Below are 22,500 nucleotides of genomic sequence, written 5' to 3'. Positions count from 1 at the left end.
AACACACAGCTACGGGCTATTATCATTAATAACACACAGCTACGGGCTATTATCATGAATAACACACAGCTACGGGCTATTATCATTAATAACACCCGGCTACGGGCTCCTATCATTAATAACACACAGCTACGGGCTAGTATCATTAATAACACCCGGCTACGGGCTATTATCATGAATAACACACAGCTATGGGCTAGTATCATGAATAACACACAGCTACAGGCTATTATCATGAATAACACACAGCTACGGGCTATTACCATTAATAACACACAGCTACGGGCTATTATCATGAATAACACACAGCTACAGGCTATTATCATGAATAACACACAGCTACGGGCTATTATCATTAACACCCGGCTACGGGCTATTATCATGAATAGCACACAGCTACAGGCTATTATCATGAATAACACAGCTACAGGCTATTAGCATGAATAACACACAGCTACGGGCTATTATTATCATGAATAACACACAGCTATGGGCTATTATCATTAATAACACCCGGCTACAGGTTATTATCATGAATAACACCCGGCTACAGGTTATTATCATGAATAACACACAGCTACGGGCTATTATTATCATGAATAACACCCGGATACGGGCTATTAACATGAATAACACACAGCTACAGGCTATTATCATCAATAACACACAGCTACGGGCTATTATCATGAATAACACACAGCTACGGGCTATTATCATGAATAACACACAGCTACAGGCTATTATCATTAATCACACACAGCCACGGGCTAGTATCATGAATAACACACAGCTACGGGCTAGTATCATGAATAACACACAGCTACAGGCTATTATCATTAATAACACACAGCCACGGGCTAGTATCATGAATAACACACAGCTACCGGCTATTACTATCATGAATAAAACACAGCTACGGGCTATTATCATTAATAACACCCGGCTATGGGCTATTATCATGAATAACACACAGCTACAGGCTATTATCATGAATAACACACAGCTACGGGCTATTATCATGAATAACACACAACTACGGGCTATTATCATGAATAACACACAGCTACGGGCTATTATCATGAATAACACACAGCTACGGGCTATTATCATGAATAACACCCGGCTACGGGCTAGTATCATGAATAACACACAGCTACAGGCTATTACCATTAATAACACATAGCTACAGGCTATTATCATGAATAACACACAGCTACGGGCTATTATCATGAATAACACACAGCTATGGGCTATTATCATGAATAACACACAGCTACGGGCTATTATCATTAATAACACCCGGCTACGGGCTATTATCATGAATAACACACAGCTACGGGCTATTATCATTAATAACACACAGCTACGGGCTATTATCATGAATAACACACAGCTACGGGCTATTATCATGAATAACACACAGCTACGGGCTATCATCATGAATAACACACAGCTACGGGCTATTATCATTAATAACACCTGGCTACGGGCTAGTATCATGAATAACACACAGCTACGGCTATTATCATTAATAACACTTGGCTACGGGCTATTATCAGAAATAACACACAGCTACAGGCTATTATCATTAATAACACACAGCTACCGGCTATTACTATCATGAATAACACACAGCTACGGGCTATTATCATTAATAACACCCGGCTATGGGCTATTATCATTAATAACACCCGGCTACGGGCTATTATCATGAATAACACACAGCTATGGGCTAGTATCATGAATAACACACAGCTACAGGCTATTATCATGAATAACACACAGCTACGGGCTATTACCATTAATAACGCACAGCTACGGGCTATTATCATGAATAACACACAGCTACAGGCTATTATCATGAATAACACACAGCTACGGGCTATTATCATGAATAACACACAGCTACGGGCTATTATCATGAATAACACACAGCTACGGGCTATTATCATTAATAACACACAGCTACGGGCTATTATCATGAATAACACACAGCTACGGGCTATTATCATTAATAACACCCGGCTACGGGCTCCTATCATTAATAACACACAGCTACGGGCTAGTATCATTAATAACACCCGGCTACGGGCTATTATCATGAATAACACACAGCTATGGGCTAGTATCATGAATAACACACAGCTACAGGCTATTATCATGAATAACACACAGCTACGGGCTATTACCATTAATAACACACAGCTACGGGCTATTATCATGAATAACACACAGCTACAGGCTATTATCATGAATAACACACAGCTACGGGCTATTATCATTAATAACACACAGCTACGGGCTATTATCATGAATAACACACAGCTACGGGCTATTATCATTAATAACACACAGCTACGGGCTATTATCATGAATAACACACAGCTACGGGCTATTATCATGAATAACACACAGCTACAGGCTATTATCATGAATAACACACAACTACAGGCTATTATCATGAATAACACACAGCTACGGGCTATTATTATCATGAATAACACACAGCTACGGGCTATTATCATGAATAACACGCAGCTACGGGCTATTATCATTAATAACACACAGCTACGGGCTATTATCATGAATAACACACAGCTACGGGCTATTATCATTAATAACACCCGGCTACGGGCTCCTATCATTAATAACACACAGCTACGGGCTAGTATCATTAATAACACCCGGCTACGGGCTATTATCATGAATAACACACAGCTACGGGCTATTATCATGAATAACACACAGCTACGGGCTATTATCATGAATAACACACAGCTACAGGCTATTATCATGAATAACACACAGCTACGGGCTATTATCATGAATAACACACAGCTACGGGCTATTATCATGAATAACACACAGCTACAGGCTCTTATCATGTATAACACAAAGCTACGGGCTAGTATCATTATTAACACCCGGCTACGGGCTATTATCATGAATAACACAGAGCTACGGGCTATTATCATGAATAACACAGAGCTACGGGCTATTATCATGAATAACACCCGGCTACAGGCGCCCTTCCTTCCAGTTCTCTGCTGGCAATGACTGGAACGAACTGCAAAAATCACTGAAGCTGGAGACTCATATCTCCCTCACTAACTTTAAGCACCAGCTGACAGAGCAACTCACAGATCATTGTACCTGTACATAGCCCATCTGTAAGCAGCCCATCCAACTACCTCATCCCCATACTGTTATCTATTTTATTTATTTTGCTCCTTTGCACCCCAGTATCTCTACTTGCACATTCATCTTCTGCACATCTATCACTCCAGTGTTTAATTGCTAAATTGTAATTATTTCGCCACTATGGCCTATTTATTGCCTTACCTCCGTTATCCTAACCTCATCTGCACACACTGTATAGACTTTTCTATTGTGTTATTGACTGTATGCTTGTTTATTCCATGTGTAACTCTGTGTTGTTGTTGTTTGTGTTGAACTGCTTTGCTTTATCTTGGCCAGGTCACATTTGTAAATGAGAACTTGTTCTCAACTAACCTACCTGGTTAAAGGTGAAAAAAATGCAATAATAATAATAACACCGGGCTATACGGGATACGTTAGGGATGGCAGGTAGCCTAGTGCGTTGGGTCAGTAACTGAAAGGTTGCTGGATCAAATCCCTGAGAAGACAAGGTCAAAATCTGTCATTCTGCCCCTGAACAAGGCGCCCTGGTAGGCCGTCATTGAAAATAACTGACTTGCCTCGTTAAATTAAGGTTAAATAAAAAAAAATCATTGCTCCTCCGATATCTCTACACCAAGTTCCCCACGTGTACACACGCCTCTTCGATGGCATCAGGCCCCATCCCACTTCGAAAAAACAACGAAAAAACGCCATCCGCTGGAGGGAGACAGCAGTACTTTGATCTGGCCAGCAGGGACCGCCAGGGCGCCATAAACACGGAGCGGAACTTCCGGGTTTATGAAAGTTGTCAACAGTTTGCTAAAGATAAATAAACATGTAGATAGTGTGAGAGCAGAACGCTACCCTTCTTTTTCCTGGAGAGAGAGACGGGTGGAGGGAGAGTAAAGACGGACAGACACCGCGGAAAGCAGAAGAAGCTAGTTAAAACTAGAATGTAGTTAGTTACTGTAGTTAGTTAACTCACTTGTCCCAGGCCAGCTAACAGATAACTCCAGCCTGCTCTCCCTTTCCGTGGCTCCTCTACTGATGCCTGTCTCTGTCGGGGCTCCATGGAAGAGCTGCTAGTACAGGGCGGACCGGGACTGCAGCAGACCCTCACCCTTTGCCCCATGCCCTGATCCAAGTACGGTCCCTGCTCATCTCTCCGGTCCAACGGGATATTATAACCGTGGGGTGAGCCTGGAAACGGGAGCTACGGCCGATAGAGCTAGCGGCGATTGGGCGAGGAGTACTTTTCCAACTCTTTCTACCATTTTTATAAAAGTCTGATTTTATAAAGTTGACATTTATTTATCCCAACATCCAACTGGTGAAGGTTATGCAGTGTGTCTGTTCGGCTGTGATGAGATGTCGTCATGTAAGTCATAGAGGCGACCATCAAACAAGGTACGTCGTCTTTCGCCTGAAACAAACTCTACCAAGAAGGAAAAACAATACCAAAGAAAGTTGTGCATCTGAATAGCTCTGTGAAGGGGGAGGGAGAGAAGGGATTGTATTGAAATGCACGGAACTTGTTGATGGGTCAGGCTGTATAGAGGCTTCGTTGTACGTTATTACCGGTGACGTCACTGAGCGGAATTACATTCAAGCACGTAGCTGAGTGATTGTTGAACCGATAACAGTAATACTTAGGGTTATAGCTGTCCTCTATGAAGACCTTAACAACGGTCCTACTGTAGGTATGATACACAGACTGTAGAGTTAACTGTTCTAGTTATCATACACATACTGGAGAGTTAACTGGTCTAGGTATGATACACATACTGTAGAGTGAACAACTGGTCTAGTTATGATACAGACTGTAGAGTTACCAACTGGTCTAGTTATGATATAGACTGTAGAGTTACCAACTGGTCTAGTTATGATATAGACTGTAGAGTTACCAACTGGTCTAGGTATGTTACACAGACTGTAGAGTTACCAACTGGTCTAGTTTGATACACAGACTGGAGAGTTAACTGGTCTAGGTATGATACACATACTGTAGAGTGAACAACTGGTCTAGTTATGATATAGACTGTAGAGTTACCAACTGGTCTAGTTATGATATAGACTGTAGAGTTACCAACTGGTCTAGTTATGATATAGACTGTAGAGTTACCAACTGGTCTAGTTTGATACACAGACTGTAGAGTTACCAACTGGTCTAGTTATGATATAGACTGTAGAGTTACCAACTGGTCTAGTTATGATATAGACTGTAGAGTTACCAACTGGTCTAGTTATGATATAGACTGTAGAGTTACCAACTGGTCTAGTTATGATATAGACTGTAGAGTTACCAGCTGGTCTAGTTATGATATAGACTGTAGAGTTACCAACTGGTCTAGTTATGATATAGACTGTAGCTCGAGCTTCCTGTTCTGGGTGAGTAATGGAGTGAGGTGCGCAAATATCACTCAATATTATCACCCTTTTTTTTGCTTAAAATGCTATAAAATTACCACTGGCCTAATATTAATATTAACACCGGCCTAATATTTAAATGTTAACATTGGCCTAATATTTAAATATTAATATTAACACTGGGCTAATATTTAAATATTAATATTAACACTGGCCTAATATTTAAATATTAATATTAACACTGGCCTAATATTTAAATATTAATATTAACACTGGCCTAATATGTAAATGTTAACATTGGCCTAATATTTAAATATTAATATTAACACTGGCCTAATATTTAAATATTAATATTAACACTGGCCTAATATTTAAATGTTAACATTGGCCTAATATTTAAATATGAATATTAACACTGGCCTAATATTTAAATGTTAACATTGGCCTAATATTTAAATATTAATATTAACACTGGCCTAATATTTGTATATCAGAGAAGTAAAAGATCGGACCCATGTTGCTAGTAGCTGTTTCTCAACGTAAAGCGGAACAACAACCAGCACCAAACACAGTCAACACCAGGTACAAGGCTGATGTATCTACAATGTTCCAGCAGTAGTGGCTATCATGAAAGTGCTAAATAAGTACATTCAATGAACCTTTTGCAGAACTTGAAATTGATGTGAAAGCCCAGGGAGTACAGGTTACAGACTTGGAAATGTCACCAACTGACATGGGCGATTGGGTTACTGGGCTGGAGAAGACTCAGGAGTCCCTCACCAACTGACATGGGTACTGGAGAAGACTCAGGATTCCCTCACCAACTGACATGGGTACTGGAGAAGACTCAGGAGTCCCTCACCAACTGACATGGGTACTGGAGAAGACTCAGGAATCCCTCACCAACTGCCATGGGTACTGGAGAAGACTCAGGATTCCCTCACCAACTGACATGGGTACTGGAGAAGACTCGGGAATCCCTCACCAACTGACATGGGTACTGGAGAAGACTCGGGAATCCCTCACCAACTGACATGGGTACAGGAGAAGACTCAGGTACTGGAGAAGACTCAGGAGTCCCTCATCAACTGACATGGGTACTGGAGAAGATACCAAACCATCAAGATACCAAACCATCAAAATCACAGGCCTGCCCGAGATAGTGAAACTACCACAGGCTACCACCTTTACTGCTAATCTGTTGATGGAGATCTTGGGGGAGGAGATGCTGTCACAGTCACCTGAGGTTGCTGGTGAGGTTCCATCAATACTCAGTGAAGGATAGTGTCCTCTGCTCAGCAACAGAAAAACACTTGAGTTCCAAGGGTCTGAACTCCGGCTGATCCCTAGCTACTACAGCGAGGTGACCAAGGACCGGCCAGCTACTACAGCGAGGTGACCAAGGACCGGCCAGCTACTAAAGCAAGGTGACCAAGGACCGGCCAGCTACTACAGCAAGGTGACCAAGGACCGGCCAGCTACTACAGCAAGGTGACCAAGGACCGGCCAGCTACTACAGCGAGGTGACCAAGGACCGGCCAGCTACTACAGCGAGGTGACCAAGGACCGGCCAGCTACTACAGCAAGGTGACCAAGGACCGGCCAGCTAATACAGCAAGGTGACCAAGGACCGGCCAGCTACTACAGCGAGGTGACCAAGGACCGGGCTGCTACTACAGCAAGGTGACCAAGGACCGGCCAGCTACTACAGCAAGGTAACCAAGGACCGGCCAGCTACTACAGCAAGGTGACCAAGGACCGGCCAGCTACTACAGCGAGGTGACCAAGGACCGGGCTGCTACTACAGCGAGGTGACCAAGGACCGGGCTGCTACTACAGCGAGGTGACCAAGGACCGGGCTGCTACTACAGCGAGGTGACCAAGGACCGGCCAGCTACTACAGCAAGGTGACCAAGAACTGGCCAGCTACTACAGCGAGGTGACCAAGGACCGGGCTGCTACTACAGCGAGGTGACCAAGGACCGGGCTGCTACTACAGCGAGGTGACCAAGGACCAGCCAGCTAGTACAGCAAGGTGACCAAGGACCGGTCAGCTACTACAGCAAGGTGACCAAGGACCGGCCAGCTACTACAGCGAGGTGACCAAGGACCGGCCAGCTACTACAGCTACTACAGCGAGGTGACCAAGGACCGGCCAGCTACTACAGCGAGGTGACCAAGGACCGGCCAGCTACTACAGCTACTACAGCGAGGTGACCAAGGACCGGCCAGCTACTACAGCAAGGTAACCAAGGACCGGCCAGCTACTACAGCTACTACAGCGAGGTGACCAAGGACCGGGCTGCTACTACAGCAAGGTAACCAAGGACTGGCCAGCTACTACAGCAAGGTGACCAAGGACCGGCCAGCTACTACAGCGAGGTGACCAAGGACCGGCCAGCTACTACAGCAAGGTAACCAAGTACTGGGCAGCTACTACAGCAAGGTAACCAAGTACTGGCCAGCTACTACAGCGAGGTGACCAAGGACCGGCCAGCTACTACAGCAAGGTAACCAAGGACCGGCCAGCTACTACAGCAAGGTAACCAAGTACTGGGCAGCTACTACAGCAAGGTAACCAAGTACTGGCCAGCTACTACAGCGAGGTGACCAAGGACCGGGCTGCTACTACAGCAAGGTAACCAAGTACTGGGCAGCTACTACAGCAAGGTAACCAAGGACCGGGCTGCTACTACAGCAAGGTGACCAAGGACCGGCCAGCTACTACAGCTACTACAGCAAGGTGACCAAGGACCGGCCAGCTACTACAGCGAGGTGACCAAGGACCGGGCTGCTACTACAGCTACTACAGCAAGGTGACCAAGGACCGGCCAGCTACTACAGCTACTACAGCAAGGTGACCAAGGATCGGCCAGCTACTACAGCAAGGTGACCAAGGACCGGCCAGCTACTACAGCGAGGTGACCAAGGACCGGGCTGCTACTACAGCTACTACAGCAAGGTGACCAAGGACCGGGCTGCTACTACAGCAAGGTAACCAAGGACTGGCCAGCTACTACAGCAAGGTGACCAAGGACCGGCCAGCTACTACAGCGAGGTGACCAAGGACCGGCCAGCTACTACAGCAAGGTAACCAAGTACTGGGCAGCTACTACAGCAAGGTGACCAAGGACCGGGCTGCTACTACAGCTACTACAGCAAGGTAACCAAGGACCGGGCTGCTACTACAGCTACTTCAGCAAGGTGACCAAGGACCGGCCAGCTACTACAGCAAGGTAACCAAGGACCGGGCTGCTACTACAGCTACTACAGCAAGGTAACCAAGGACCGGGCTGCTACTACAGCTACTACAGCAAGGTGACCAAGGACCGGCCAGCTACTACAGCAAGGTAACCAAGGACCGGGCTGCTACTACAGCTACTACAGCAAGGTAACCAAGGACCGGCCAGCTACTACAGCAAGGTGACCAAGGACCGGGCTGCTACTACAGCAAGGTGACTAAGGACCCGGCTGCTACTACAGCTACTACAGCAAGGTAACCAAGGACCGGCCAGCTACTACAGCAAGGTAACCAAGGACCGGGCTGCTACTACAGCAAGGTGACTAAGGACCGGGCTGCTACTAGTGCTACTACAGCAAGGTAACCAAGGACCGGGCTGCTACTACAGCTACTACAGCAAGGTAACCAAGGACCGGCCAGCTACTACAGCAAGGTAACCAAGGACCGGCCAGCTACTACAGCAAGGTGACCAAGGACCGGGCTGCTACTACAGCAAGGTGACTAAGGACCGGCCAGCTACTACAACAAGGTGGCCAAGGACCGGGCTGCTACTACAGTGAGGTGACCAAGGACCGGGCTGCTTCTACACCTGCATTCCTTGCTGTTTGGGGTTTTAGGCTGGGTTTCTGTACAGCACTTTGAGATATCAGCTGATGTACGAAGGGCTATATAAATACATTTGATTACTACAGCGAGGTGACCAAGGACCGGGATGCTACTACAGCAAGGTAACCAAGGACTGGCCAGCTACTACTGCTACTACAGCAAGGTAACCAAGGACTGGCCAGCTACTACAGCTACTACAGCAAGGTGACTAAGAACCGGCCAGCTACTACAACAAGGTGACCAAGGACCGGGCTGCTACTACAGTGAGGTGACCAAGGACCGGGCTGCTTCTTCACCTGCATTGCTTGCTGTTTGGGGTTTTAGGCTGGGTTTCTGTACAGCACTTTGAGATATCAGGTGATGTACGAAGGGCTATATAAATACATTTGATTACTACAGCAAGGTGACCAAGGACTGGCCAGCTACTACAGCTACTACAGCAAGGTAACCAAGGACTGGCCAGCTACTACTGCTACTACAGCAAGGTAACCAAGGACCGGCCAGCTACTACAGCAAGGTAACCAAGGACCGGCCTTCTACTACAGCAAGGTAACCAAGGACCGGCCAGCTACTACAGCAAGGTAACCAAGGACCAGCTAACTACTACAGCAAGGTAACCAAGGACCGGCCAGCTACTACAGCAAGGTGACCAAGGACCGGCCAGCTACTACAGCAAGGTGACCAAGGACCGGCCAGCTACTACAGCAAGGTAACCAAGGACCGGCCTTCTACTACAGCAAGGTAACCAAGGACCCGGCCAGCTACTACAGCAAGGTGACCAAGGACCAGGCTGCTACTACAGCTACTACAGCAAGGAGACCAAGCACCGGCCAGCTACTACAGCTACTACAGCAAGGTGACCAAGGACTGGCCAGCTACTACAGCAAGGTAACCAAGGACCGGCCAGCTACTACAGCTACTACAGCAAGGTAACCATGGACTGGCCAGCTACTACAGCTACTACAGCAAGGTAACCAAGGACTGGCCAGTTACTACAGCTACTACGGCAAGGTAACCAAGGACCAGCCAGCTACTACAGCAAGGTAACCAAGGACCGGCCAGCTACTACAGCAAGGTGACCAAGGACCGGCCTGCTACTACAACGAGGTGACCAAGGACCGGCCAGCTACTACAGCTACTACAGCGAGGTGACCAAGGACCGGCCAGCTACTACAGCTACTACAGCGAGGTGACCAAGGACCGGCCAGCTACTACAGCTACTACAGCAAGGTGACCAAGGACCGGACAGCTACTACAGCGACTACAGCAAGGTGACCAAGGACCGGACAGCTACTGCAGCAAGGTAACCAAGGACCAGCCAGCTACTACAGCTACTACAACAAGGTGACCAAGGACCGGGCTGCTACTACAGCGAGGTGACCAAGGACCGGCCAGCTACTACAGCTACTACAGCAAGGTGACCAAGGACCGGCCAGCTACAACAGCAAGGTGACCAAGGACCGGCCAGCTACTACAGCTACTACAGCAAGGTGACCAAGGACCGGGCTGCTACTACAGCTACTACAGCAAGGTAACCAAGGACCGGCCAGCTACTACAGCTACTACAGCAAGGTAACCAAGGACCGACCAGCTACTACAGCAAGGTGACCAAGGACCGGCCAGCTACTACAGCTACTACAGCAAGGTAACCAAGGACCGGCCAGCTACTACAGCAAGGTGACCAAGGACCGGCCAGCTACTACAGCAAGGTGACCAAAGACCGGCCAGCTACTACAGCAAGGTGACCAAGGACCGGCCAGCTACTACAGCAAGGTGACCAAGGACCGGCCAGCTACTACAGCAAGGTGACCAAAGACCGGCCAGCTACTACAGCAAGGTGACCAAGGACCGGCCAGCTACTACAGCAAGGTGACCAAGGACCGGCCAGCTACTACAGCAAGGTAACCAAGGACCGGCCAGCTACTACAGCTACTGCAGCAAGGTAACCAAGGACCGGCCAGCTACTACAGCTACTGCAGCAAGGTAACCAAGGACCGGCCAGCTACTACAGCAAGGTGACCAAGGACCGGCCAGCTACTACAGCAAGGTGACCAAGGACCGGCCAGCTACTGCAGCAAGGTAACCAAGGACCGGCCAGCTACTACAGCTAGGTGACCAAGGACCGGCCAGCTACTACAGCTAGGTGACCAAGGACCGGCCAGCTACTACAGCGAGGTGACCAAGGACCGGCCAGCTACTACAGCAAGGTGACCAAGGACCGGCCAGCTTCTACAGCAAGGTGACCAAGGACTGGCCAGCTACTACAGCAAGGTGACCAAGGACCAGCCAGCTACTACAGCGAGGTGACCAAGGACCGGCCAGCTACTACAGCTACTACATCAAGGTGACCAAGGACCGGCCAGCTACTACAGCAAGGTGACCAAGGACTGGCCACCTACTACAGCAAGGTGACCAAGGACCGGGCTGCTACTACAGCAAGGTGACCAAGGACCGGCCAGCTACTACAGCTACTACAGCAAGGTGACCAAGGACCGGCCAGCTACTACAGCTACTACAGCGAGGTGACCAAGGACCGGGCTGCTACTACAGCTACTACAGCGAGGTGACCAAGGACCGGCAAGCTACTACAGCAAGGTGACCAAGGACCGGCCAGCTACTACCGTGAGGTGACCAAGGACCGGCCAGCTACTACAGCGAGGTGACCAAGGACCGGCCAGCTACTACAGCGAGGTGACCAAGGACCGGCCAGCTACTACAGCGAGGTGACCAAGGACCGGCCAGCTACTACAGCGAGGTGACCAAGGACCGGCCAGCTACTACAGCGAGGTGACCAAGGACCGGCCAGCTACTACAGCTACTGCAGCAAGGTAACCAAGGACCGGCCAGCTACTACAGCAAGGTGACCAAGGACCGGCCAGCTACTACAGCAAGGTGACCAAGGACCGGCCAGCTACTGCAGCAAAGTAACCATGGACCGGCCAGCTACTACAGCAAGGTGCCAAATGACCGGCCAGCTACTACAGCGAGGTGACCAAGGACCGGCCAGCTACTACAGCTACTACAGCAAGGTGACCAAGGACCGGCCAGCTACTACAGCAAGGTGACCAAGGACCGGCCAGCTACTACAGCAAGGTGACCAAGGACCGGCCAGCTACTACAGCGAGGTGACCAAGGACCGGCCAGCTACTACAGCAAGGTGACAAAGGACCGGCCAGCTACTACAGCGAGGTGACCAAGGACCGGCCAGCTACTACAGCTACTACAGCAAGGTGACCAAGGACCGGCCAGCTACTACAGCAAGGTGACCAAGGACCGGCCAGCTACTACAGCGAGGTGACCAAGGACCGGCCAGCTACTACAGCGAGGTGACCAAGGACCGGCCAGCTACTACAGCTACTACAGCAAGGTGACCAAGGACCGGCCAGCTACTACAGCAAGGTGACCAAGGACTGGCCAGCTACTACAGCAAGGTGACCAAGGACCGGGCTGCTACTACAGCAAGGTAACCAAGGACTGGCCAGCTACTACAGCTACTACAGCAAGGTGACCAAGGACCGGCCAGCTACTACAGCTACTACAGCAAGGTGACCAAGGACCGGCCAGCTACTACAGCAAGGTGACCAAGGACCGGCCAGCTACTACAGCAAGGTGACCAAGGACCGTCCAGCTACTACCGCGAGGTGACCAAGGACCGGCAAGCTACTACAGCGAGGTGACCAAGGACCGGCCAGCTACTACAGCGAGGTGACCAAGACAAGGCCAGCTACTACAGCGAGGTGACCAAGGACCGGCCAGCTACTACAGCGAGGTGACCAAGGACCGGCCAGCTACTACAGCGAGGTGACCAAGGACCGGCCAGCTACTACAGCGAGGTGACCAAGGACCGGCCAGCTACTACAGCGAGGTGACCAAGGACCGGCCAGCTACTACAGCGAGGTGACCAAGGACCGGCCAGCTACTACAGCGAGGTGACCAAGGACCGGGCTGCTACTACAGCAAGGTAACCAAGTACTGGGCAGCTACTACAACAAGGTGACCAAGGACCGGCCAGCTACTACAGCGAGGTGACCAAGGACCGGCCAGCTACTACAGCGAGGTGACCAAGGACCGGCCAGCTACTACAGCGAGGTGACCAAGGACCGGCCAGCTACTACAGCGTGGTGACCAAGGACCGGCCAGCTACTACAGCGAGGTGACCAAGGACCGGCCAGCTACTACAGCGAGGTGACCAAGGACCGGCCAGCTACTACAGCGAGGTGACCAAGGACCGGCCAGCTACTACAGCGTGGTGACCAAGGACCGGCCAGCTACTACAGCGAGGTGACCAAGGACCGGCCAGCTACTACAGCGTGGTGACCAAGGACCGGCCAGCTACTACAGCGAGGTGACCAAGGACCGGCCAGCTACTACAGCGAGGTGACCAAGGACCGGCCAGCTACTACAGCGAGGTGACCAAGGACCGGCCAGCTACTACAGCGTGGTGACCAAGGACCGGCCAGCTACTACAGCGAGGTGACCAAGGACCGGCCAGCTACTACAGCGTGGTGACCAAGGACCGGCCAGCTACTACAGCGTGGTGACCAAGGACCGGCCAGCTACTACAGCGAGGTGACCAAGGACCGGGCTGCATTCTATGAGCTGTACAACAAGGGGGTGAGATTCGCGCTGCGTTTTCCCGTAACGCTGAAAGTCTTCCTTAACGGAGTAGAGTTCACATTCAACTCATCAAAAGATTAGAAAAGATTTATCCTTCCCTCAACTTAGCACAAGAAGGTAGAGGAGTGAGTCTATAACTGACAGTGAAATAGCCATATGAATGTAACCAAGTATGACTTTACTAGGGAACATCTGGGAGGATTTCAGAGAAACTCATCTTCTTTTCTTTATTTTTACTAACGCTCATAAATCATGGTTATTGGGCCTGTTTTTTTGTTAAACACCTATCCAGGTATCAGATTGTTATATCATATGATGTGCTTAGTTGACACCAATCCAGCTGTTGTGAGATCTGGTGTTTGTCTCTGGTGTTTGTCATGAAGCAGAAATACCACCTGTTTCTTCTAAGTCATAATTATTTAGTAATGTTGGTAAACTGGTTTATATCTGTCAGTGCTGCATAACCTGAACACACACACACACACACACACACACACACACACACACAGCTAGCCCAGTGTTGTGCAATAGCTGCTCCCTGCCACTCCCTCTGTGGTTGACTGCTGTACCCTACCACTGTCAGTTAACAGTAACCCTCTGTGTTTGACTGCTGTACCCTACCACTGTCAGTTAACAGTAACCCTCAGTGGTTGACTGCTGTACCCTACCACTGTCAGTTAACAGTAACCCTCTGTGGTTGACTGCTGTACCCTACCACTGTCAGTTAACAGTAACCCTCTGTGGTTGACTGCTGTACCCTACCACTGTCAGTTAACAGTAACCTTAACCCCCCACTTATCAAAACACACACACACACTAGCCCTGCTGGCACATCCAGCTCTCACTGTGTGTCTCTGTCTCTGTGTTTAGATGAGTGGAGGGAAGAAGAGGAGTGGCTTCCAGATTACCAGTGTGACGTCAGACTACACTCAGAGCTCCGGGGAAGCCCCACCCCCTGCCCAGGCCTCTAGCCAATCAAATCCCTCCCCTCCGTCCTCCAGCCAATCCACTGCTTCCTCCCAGCCTGGCCCCTTCCACCAGCAGGGAAGCACCTCCCAGCCGACGACTCCCCTCTCGCTGAGGAAATGCAACTCCCAAGATGCCACGGGACAGGGATCCAGGTTCCGTGTCGTCCGATTGGGCCAGGGCCACGGAGAACCCTATCACCGGGGGCGATGGACCTGCACTGACTTCCTGGAACGAGAGGAAGGGTTGGGGCTTAGACGGGTGATTGACAGCATGAGACACGCCCACTCTCTGGAGTCGCTTGAGGGGATTGGTCTAGAGAGGGGAGGGGCTGCAGTCGGGCTGCTGGGGAACGTGCGTGCGCTCAGGACGGGACACCTTGTGCACTCTCAGGGTACCTCCCACTTGCTGGCCCAGCCAATAGGGTCAGATGGGGAGAGGTTTGGAGGGCTGAAGCCCCTCCTCCTCCACAGCGGCCCGTCCTCCCCCACACACCTGGACAGACTCCACTTACGATTGGTCAACTCCACGCCCCCTCCACCCAGCCCCCGCCCACGGAACATCCCCCCTCCTCTACGCCTGGATGTGGACGCTACCGGGAGGGTGAGAACACACACACACACACACACACACACACACACACACACACAGAGGTGTTTTAAAGCCGTTCACTGTTTCTTCTTCTCTCTCTCTCTCTCTCTTTCTCTCTCTCTCCCCCTGTCTAGTCCCTGTTGAGAGTGTCTAATTCCCAGCCCAGCTCCCCCCTACAGGATAGAGATGGTGTGTTCCCACCCAGTTTGACACCCATCCAGACTCCTTCGGGCTGGTCCATGTTCGGCTCCGGGGGGGGCTTCCATCTGCCGGGGGATGACAGGTATGGTGGTATGTGTGGGTTAGATCCCCCTCTGGGACAGTGAGTGTATTTGACCTCAGTCATGTTTCTGTTGGGTGGGAGAGCTGTGTTTCTTTATTCTAAAGAGAGAGATAATCAGCATACTCCTAGCGAGTGGGCAGCTGAGAATGTTGTCATTGGCTGAGGCACTGAGTGGGTGGGGTTTGGAAGTGAGGTTGTGCCTGTGTGAGCCAATGAGAGTGCAGTACAGTGTGGTGTGTGGGAGAGGCAGAATGGTCCCTCGTGAGAATCTAAATCCACAGACAAAGCCTGCTCTCATCTGTGTTCAACTAGCTGGCTGGGGCTGGGTTAGAGTTGGGTCTCTGGCTCTGTGGGCTTAGGGTAGCTGGCTGGGTTAGAGTTGGGTCTCTGGCTCTGTGGGGTTAGGGTAACTGGCTGGGTTAGAGTTGGGTCTCTGGCTCTGTGGGGTTAGGGTAGCTGGCTGGGTTAGAGTTGGGTCTCTGGCTCTGTGGGGTTAGGGGTTAGGGTAGCTGGCTGGGTGGGTTAGAGTTGGGTCTCTGGCTCTGTGGGGTTAGGGTAGCTAACTGGGTTAGAGTTGCGTCTCTGGCTCTGTGGGGTTAGGGTAGCTGGCTGGGGCTGGTTTAGAGTTGGGTCTCTGGCTCTGTGGTGTTAGGGTAGCTGGCTGGGTTAGAGTTGGGTCTCTGGCTCTGTGGGGTTCGGGTAGCTGGCTGGGGCTGGGTTAGAGTTGGGTCTCTGACTCTGTGGGGTTAGGGTAGCTGGCTGGGTTAGAGTTGGGTCTCTGGCGCTAGGGGGTTAGGGTAGCTGGCTGGGGCTGGGTTAGAGTTGGGTCTCTGGCTCTATGGGGTTAGGGTAGCTGGTTGGGTTAGAGTTGGGTCTCTGGCTCTATAGGGTTAGGGGTTAGGGTAGCTGGCTGGGGCTGGGTTAGAGTTGGGTCTCTGGCTCTATGGGGTTAGGGTAGCTGGCTGGGGCTGGGTTAGAGTTGGGTCTCTGGCTCTATGGGTTTAGGGTAGCTGGCTGGGGCTGGGTTAGAGTTGGGTCTCTGGCTCTATGGGGTTAGGGTAGCTGGCTGGGGCTGGTTTAGAGTTGGGTCTCTGGCTCTGTGAGCTCACACTTCCCTCGCCTTGACAGGAGACTCCGCCATGCGGAAAGTAAAGTGATGATTTGCCAATGAGACATGTGGATAGAATCAGGAGGTAATCTGCATAATCTAAATCCACAGACAAAGCCTGCTCTCATCTGGGATCAACTGGATGGCTGGGGCTGGGTTAGAGTTGGGTCTCTGGTTCTGTGGGGTTAGGGGTTAGGGTAGCTGGCTGGGTTAGAGGTGGGTCTCATCTGGCTCTGTGGGGTTAGGGTAGCTGGCTGGGTTAGAGGTGGGTCTCTGGCTCTGTGGGGTTAGGGTAGCTGGCTGGGTTAGAGGTGGGTCTCTGGCTCTGTGGGGTTAGGGTAGCTGGCTGGATTAGAGTTGGGTCTCTGGCTCTGTGGGCTTAGGGTAGCTGGCTGGCTGGGTTAGAGTTGGGTCTCTGGCTCTGTGGGGTTAGGGTAGCTGGCAGGGTTAGAGTTGTGTCTCTGGCTCTGTGGGGTTAGGGCAGCTGGCTAGGTTAGAGTTGGGTCTCTGGCTCTGTGGGGTTAAGGTAGCTGGCTAGGTTAGAGTTGGGTCTCTGGCTCTGTGGGGTTAGGGTAGCTGGCTGGGTTAGAGTTGGGTCTCTGGCTCTGTGGGGTTACTGGTTAGGGTAGCTGGCTGGGTTAGAGTTGGGTCTCTGGCTCTATGGGGTTAGTGTAGCTGGCTGGGTTAGAGTTGGGCCTCTGGCTCTGTGGGGTTAGCGGTTAGGGTAGCTGGCTGGGTTAGAGTTGGGTCTTTGGCTCTGTGGGGTTAGGGCAGCTGGCTAGGTTAGAGTTGGGTCTCTGGCTCTGTGGGGTTAGGGTAGCTGGCTGGGTTAGAGTTGGGTCTCTGGCTCTGTGGGGTTACTGGTTAGGGTAGCTGGCTGGGTTAGAGTTGGGTCTCTGGCTCTATGGGGTTAGTGTAGCTGGCTGGGTTAGAGTTGGGCCTCTGGCTCTGTGGGGTTAGCGGTTAGGGTAGCTGGCTGGGTTAGAGTTGGGTCTTTGGCTCTGTGGGGTTAGGGTAGCTGGCTGGGTTAGAGGTGGGTATCTGGCTCTGTGGGGTTAGGGTAGCTGGCTGGGTTAGAGTTGGGGCTCTGGCTCTGTGGGGTTAGGGTAGCTGGCTGGATTAGAGTTGGGTCTCTGGCTCTGTGGGGTTAGGGTAGCTGGCTGGCTGGGTTAGAGTTGGGTCTCTGGCTCTGTGGGGTTAGGGTGGCTGGCTGGGTTAGAGTTGGGTCTCTGGCTCTGTGGGGTTAGGGTAGCTGGCTGGGTTAGAGGTGGGTCTCTGGCTCTGTGGGGTTATGGTAGCTGGCTGGGTTAGAGTTGGGTCTCTGGCTCTATGGGGCTAGGGTAGCTGGCTGGCTGGATTAGAGTTGGGTCTCTGGCTCTGTGGGGTTAGGGTAGCTGGCTGTGTTAGAGTTGGGTCTCTGGCTCTGTGGGGTTAGGGTAGCTGGCTGGGTTAGAGGTGGGTCTCTGGCTCTGTGGGGTTAGGGTAGCTGGCTGGGTTAGAGTTGGGTCTCTGGCTCTGTGGGGTTAGGGTAGCTGGCTGGCTGGGTTAGAGTTGGGTCTCTGGCTCTGTGGGGTTAGGGGTTAGGGTAGCTGGCTGGGTTAGAGTTGGGTCTCTGGCTCTATGGGGTTAGTGTAGCTGGCTGGGTTAGAGTTGGGCCTCTGGCTCTGTGGGGTTAGCGGTTAGGGTAGCTGGCTGGGTTAGAGTTGGGTCTTTGGCTCTGTGGGGTTAGGGTGGCTGGCTGGGTTAGAGTTCGGTCTCTGGCTCTGTGGGGTTAGGGTAGCTGGCTGGGTTAGAGTTCGGTCTCTGGCTCTGTGGGGTTAGGGTAGCTGGTTGGGTTAGAAGTGGGTCTCTGGCTCTGTGCCTCTGTGCTGTGTGATCTAACAAAGACTGTGAAGGCACCCTGGTCTATGTACTATGTAGGGAACAGGGTGCCATTTTAGATTGGTGTGTGTGTGTTTTTGCTGCAGTGGAATATGTTAGATTGTTTGAGGTGTTTGATTTAGGAATAGGCATTAATGTGAACCATGTGCCACCACATGACACTGAACCTAGACACACGTCAACATATTCTGACTGGTTTATTTTGTCTTTGCAGTGGGTCGAGCAGCAGCATGATCGCAATAGACAACAAGATAGAGCAAGCAATGGTAGGTCTCTGTTGTGCAATAACCTTATTGTGATATCTAGGTCTGTTGTGTAATAACCTTATTGTGATGTCATGTATTGTGATATCTAGGTCTGTTGTGTAATAACCTTATTGTGATGTCATGTATTGTGATATCTAGGTCTGTTGTGTAATAACCTTATTGTGATGTCATGTATTGTGATATCTAGGTCTGTTGTGTAATAACCTTATTGTGATGCCATGTATTGTGATATCTAGGTCTCTGTTGTGTAATAACCTTATTGTGATGTCATGTAGTATTGTGATATCTAGTCTGTTGTGTAATAACCTTATTGTGATATCTAGGTCTGTTGTGTAATAACCTTATTGTGATATCTAGGTCTGTTGTGTAATAACCTTATTGTGATATCTAGGTCTGTTGTGTAATAACCTTATTGTGATATCTAGGTCTGTTGTGTAATAACCTTATTGTGATATCTAGGTCTGTTGTGTAATAACCTTATTGTGATGTCATGTATTGTGATATCTAGGTCTGTTGTGTAATAACCTTATTGTGATGTCATGTAGTATTGTGATATCTAGGTCTGTTGTGTAATAACCTTATTGTGATATCTAGGTCTGTTGTGTAATAACCTTATTGTGATGTCTGTATTGTGATATCTAGGTCTGTTGTGTAATAACCTTATTGTGATGTCTGTATTGTGATATCTAGGTCTGTTGTGTAGTAACCTTATTGTGATATCTAGGTCTGTTGTGTAATAACCTTATTGTGATGTCTGTATTGTGATATCTAGGTCTGTTGTGTAATAGCCTTATTGTGATGTCTGTATTGTGATATCTAGGTCTCTGTTGTGTATTAACCTTATTGTGATATCTAGGTCTGTTGTGTAATAACCTTATTGTGATATCTAGGTCTGTTGTGTAATAACCTTATTGTGATATCATGTATTGTGATATCTAGGTCTCTGTTGTGTAATAACCTTATTGTGATATCTAGGTCTCTTGTGTAATAACCTTATTGTGATATCCACGTCTAGATGAAGGGGAGGAGACAGGTTAAAGAAGGATTTTGAGACATGGATGGTATGTGTGCCGTTCAGAGGGTGAATGAGCAAGACAAAATATGTAAGTGCCTTTGAACGGGGTAGGATAGAAGGTGCCAGGTGCACCGGTTTGTGTCAAGAACTACAATGCTTCTGGGTTTTTCACGCTCAACAGTTTCCTGTGTGTATCTAGAATGGTCCACCACCCAAAGAACATCCAGACAACTTGACACAACAGTGGGAGTCAACATGGGGAACGATTTCGACACCTTGTAGATTTCGGTTCAGGCTGGAACCTCCCCAACGCAAACTGCCCGGGAGGTACCATGCTCACCCCCTCCAATGGTTTTGGAACGATCAACCTTATCAACCTATCAACCAATCACAGTACATGATACAAGAAGCAACACTTAGCTAGCATGAAGAAGCTAATTTACAGTGGCGCTCACTTCGAACAAGCTAAAGGTACTGATCAACAGACGATTACTGTTCCAAGGATGGCGATATTTACCTCCGTATTGGTGAGCCTCGCAAGTAAGGGAAGAGATCCGATCTCGATTCAGCAATCAACGTTCTGAAGACTACCTCAAGGGATATGAAGGCTGTAGCTGCCGCTAACCCTTCCACTTACGTCAGGTACCACCGCGGTTTTACCGCCTATTCCTCTGTGATACCCCCCCCACTCGTAACTTCAAAACCCAGGTCTTCGTCCTGATTGGTCCACGCGGCAAGTCCAGACATAGGCAACCTCCCCCAATGACGTCTTCTGCAAAACCCACAGGAACTGGTGGGAAGGCTATACTGGTCAGAAAACAGTCATCATCACTTTTATGGCTAGTTGAAATATGATGAGATGCTACGTATCTGTGATCGATACCCACTCAAGGTTCCTGTCAAGGGGCGCTTCGTTGAGTTCACCACCACCCAGATTATAAACCACACAGTTTACAGTGTGTTCTATATCTCTAGTTAAATATTGACACAGTATATTGTTATATAGTGATAGTTATATATTGACAAGGTATATTGTTATATAGTGATAGTTATATATTGACAAGGTATATTGTTATATAGTGATAGTTATATATTGACAAGGTATATTGTTATATAGTGATAGTTATATATTGACACAGTATATTGTTATATAGTGATAGTTATATATTGACAAGGTATATTGTTATATAGTGATAGTTATATATTGACACAGTATATTGGGATACCACTACTACCATACCCCGTTCAAAGGCACTTAAATCCTTCCTCTTGCTCATACACAATCCATGTCTCAAGGCTTAAAAATCCTTCTTTAACCTGTCTCCTCCCCTTTACTTACACTGAAGTGGATTTCACAAGTGACATCAAGAAGGATCATAGGATTCACCTGGTCAGTCTGTCATGGTGTTCTTAATATTTGTCCACTCAGGACCTTGTAAAGACCCACCTGATGCTGGCGGTCAGAGAGGAAGTGGAGTTGCTATGGGAACAGATTAAAGAACTATCAGAAAGGAACGCCCAGCTGGAGAGAGAGAACTATATCCTGAGAACTCTGAGAGACTGACAACAGCAACAGCCATGTTACGCTCCTGCAGTGGTCCTTCCAGAATACATACAGCATTACTGATTATCTCTAACTGCAGAAAACAAGAATAAATAACTTACTAAAAACCTGCCTGACTACTCACAACTCTCTCTCACACACACACACAGCGTTGTCAGGGGTAACCAGCTGAGCTGGGTCAGAATGTGGATCGGAGCGCTAAGAGGATGGGAAGGAAAGGACAAACAGTCAGGGATCAGCACCTCTATATACACCACCTCCTCTATAAAAACCTCTATATACACCACCTCTATAAACACCTCTATATACACCATCTCTATAAACACCACCTCCTCTATATACACCACCTCCTCTATAAACACCTTTATATACACCACCTCTATAAACACCATCTCTATAAACACCTCTATATACACCACCTCCTCTATAAACCCCTCTATACACACCACCACCTCTATAAACACCACCTCCTCTATAAACACCTCTATAGAGTACACCACCTCTATATGCACCACCTCCTCTATAAACACCTCTACATACACCACCTCCTCTATAAACACCTCTATATAGTACACCACCTCCTCTATAAACACCTCTATATACACCACCTCCTCTATAAACACCTCTACATACACCACCTCCTCTATAAACACCTCTACATACACCACCTCCTCTATAAACATCTCTATATACACCACCTCCTCTATAAACACCTATACATACACCACCTCCTCTATAAACACCTCTACATACACCACCTCCTCTATAAACACCTCTATACACCTCTATATAGTACACCACCTCCTCTATAAACACCTCTATATAGTTCACCACCTCCTCTATAAACACCTCTA

The 22,500-nt window shown here is 49.1% G+C and overlaps 1 protein-coding gene across 5 annotated transcripts; it reads left to right on the top strand.

The window, feature by feature from the left end:
* The first annotated feature begins 3,910 nt into the window (after positions 1–3,910).
* LOC110518553 (TSC22 domain family protein 1) lies at positions 3,911–21,755 on the top strand. Of its 5 annotated transcripts, none has more exons than XR_005053070.1 (6): positions 3,911–4,548; positions 14,843–15,541; positions 15,664–15,812; positions 19,016–19,107; positions 19,157–19,356; positions 19,391–20,171. XR_005053070.1 is itself a non-coding variant. In XM_036986987.1 (5 exons), the coding sequence occupies exons 2-4, from the start codon at positions 14,843–14,845 to the stop codon at positions 19,098–19,100; spliced, it is 933 nt and encodes a 310-aa protein (XP_036842882.1). In that variant the 5' UTR covers positions 3,911–4,548; the 3' UTR covers positions 19,101–19,107; positions 19,157–20,172. The 5 variants fall into 5 exon arrangements, 3 of the variants coding, with proteins under 3 accessions (XP_036842882.1, XP_036842880.1, XP_036842881.1); XR_005053071.1 differs by having other exon boundaries at positions 19,157–19,957; positions 20,007–20,171; XM_036986987.1 differs by having other exon boundaries at positions 19,157–20,172.
* The last annotated feature ends 745 nt before the right edge of the window (positions 21,756–22,500 follow it).

Source organism: Oncorhynchus mykiss, chromosome 9 (genome assembly GCF_013265735.2).
Source record: "Oncorhynchus mykiss isolate Arlee chromosome 9, USDA_OmykA_1.1, whole genome shotgun sequence".
In the NCBI taxonomy this organism is placed as follows: Eukaryota; Metazoa; Chordata; class Actinopteri; order Salmoniformes; family Salmonidae; genus Oncorhynchus; species Oncorhynchus mykiss.
The sequence above is the reverse complement of the archived record's forward strand: the minus strand, read 5'-3'. Positions and strand labels throughout refer to the sequence as shown.

Excerpts from the sequence above, each read along its gene's own strand:
- LOC110518553 (XM_036986985.1), top strand. The coding sequence starts at position 14,843 with ATGAGTGGAGGGAAGAAGAGGAGTGGCTTCCAGATTACCAGTGTGACG. Across the intron at positions 15,542-15,663 it reads ATGTGGACGCTACCGGGAGG|TCCCTGTTGAGAGTGTCTAA; the intron begins GTGAGAACACAC and ends CCCCCTGTCTAG. Across the intron at positions 19,068-21,511 it reads ACAAGATAGAGCAAGCAATG|GACCTTGTAAAGACCCACCT; the intron begins GTAGGTCTCTGT and ends TTGTCCACTCAG.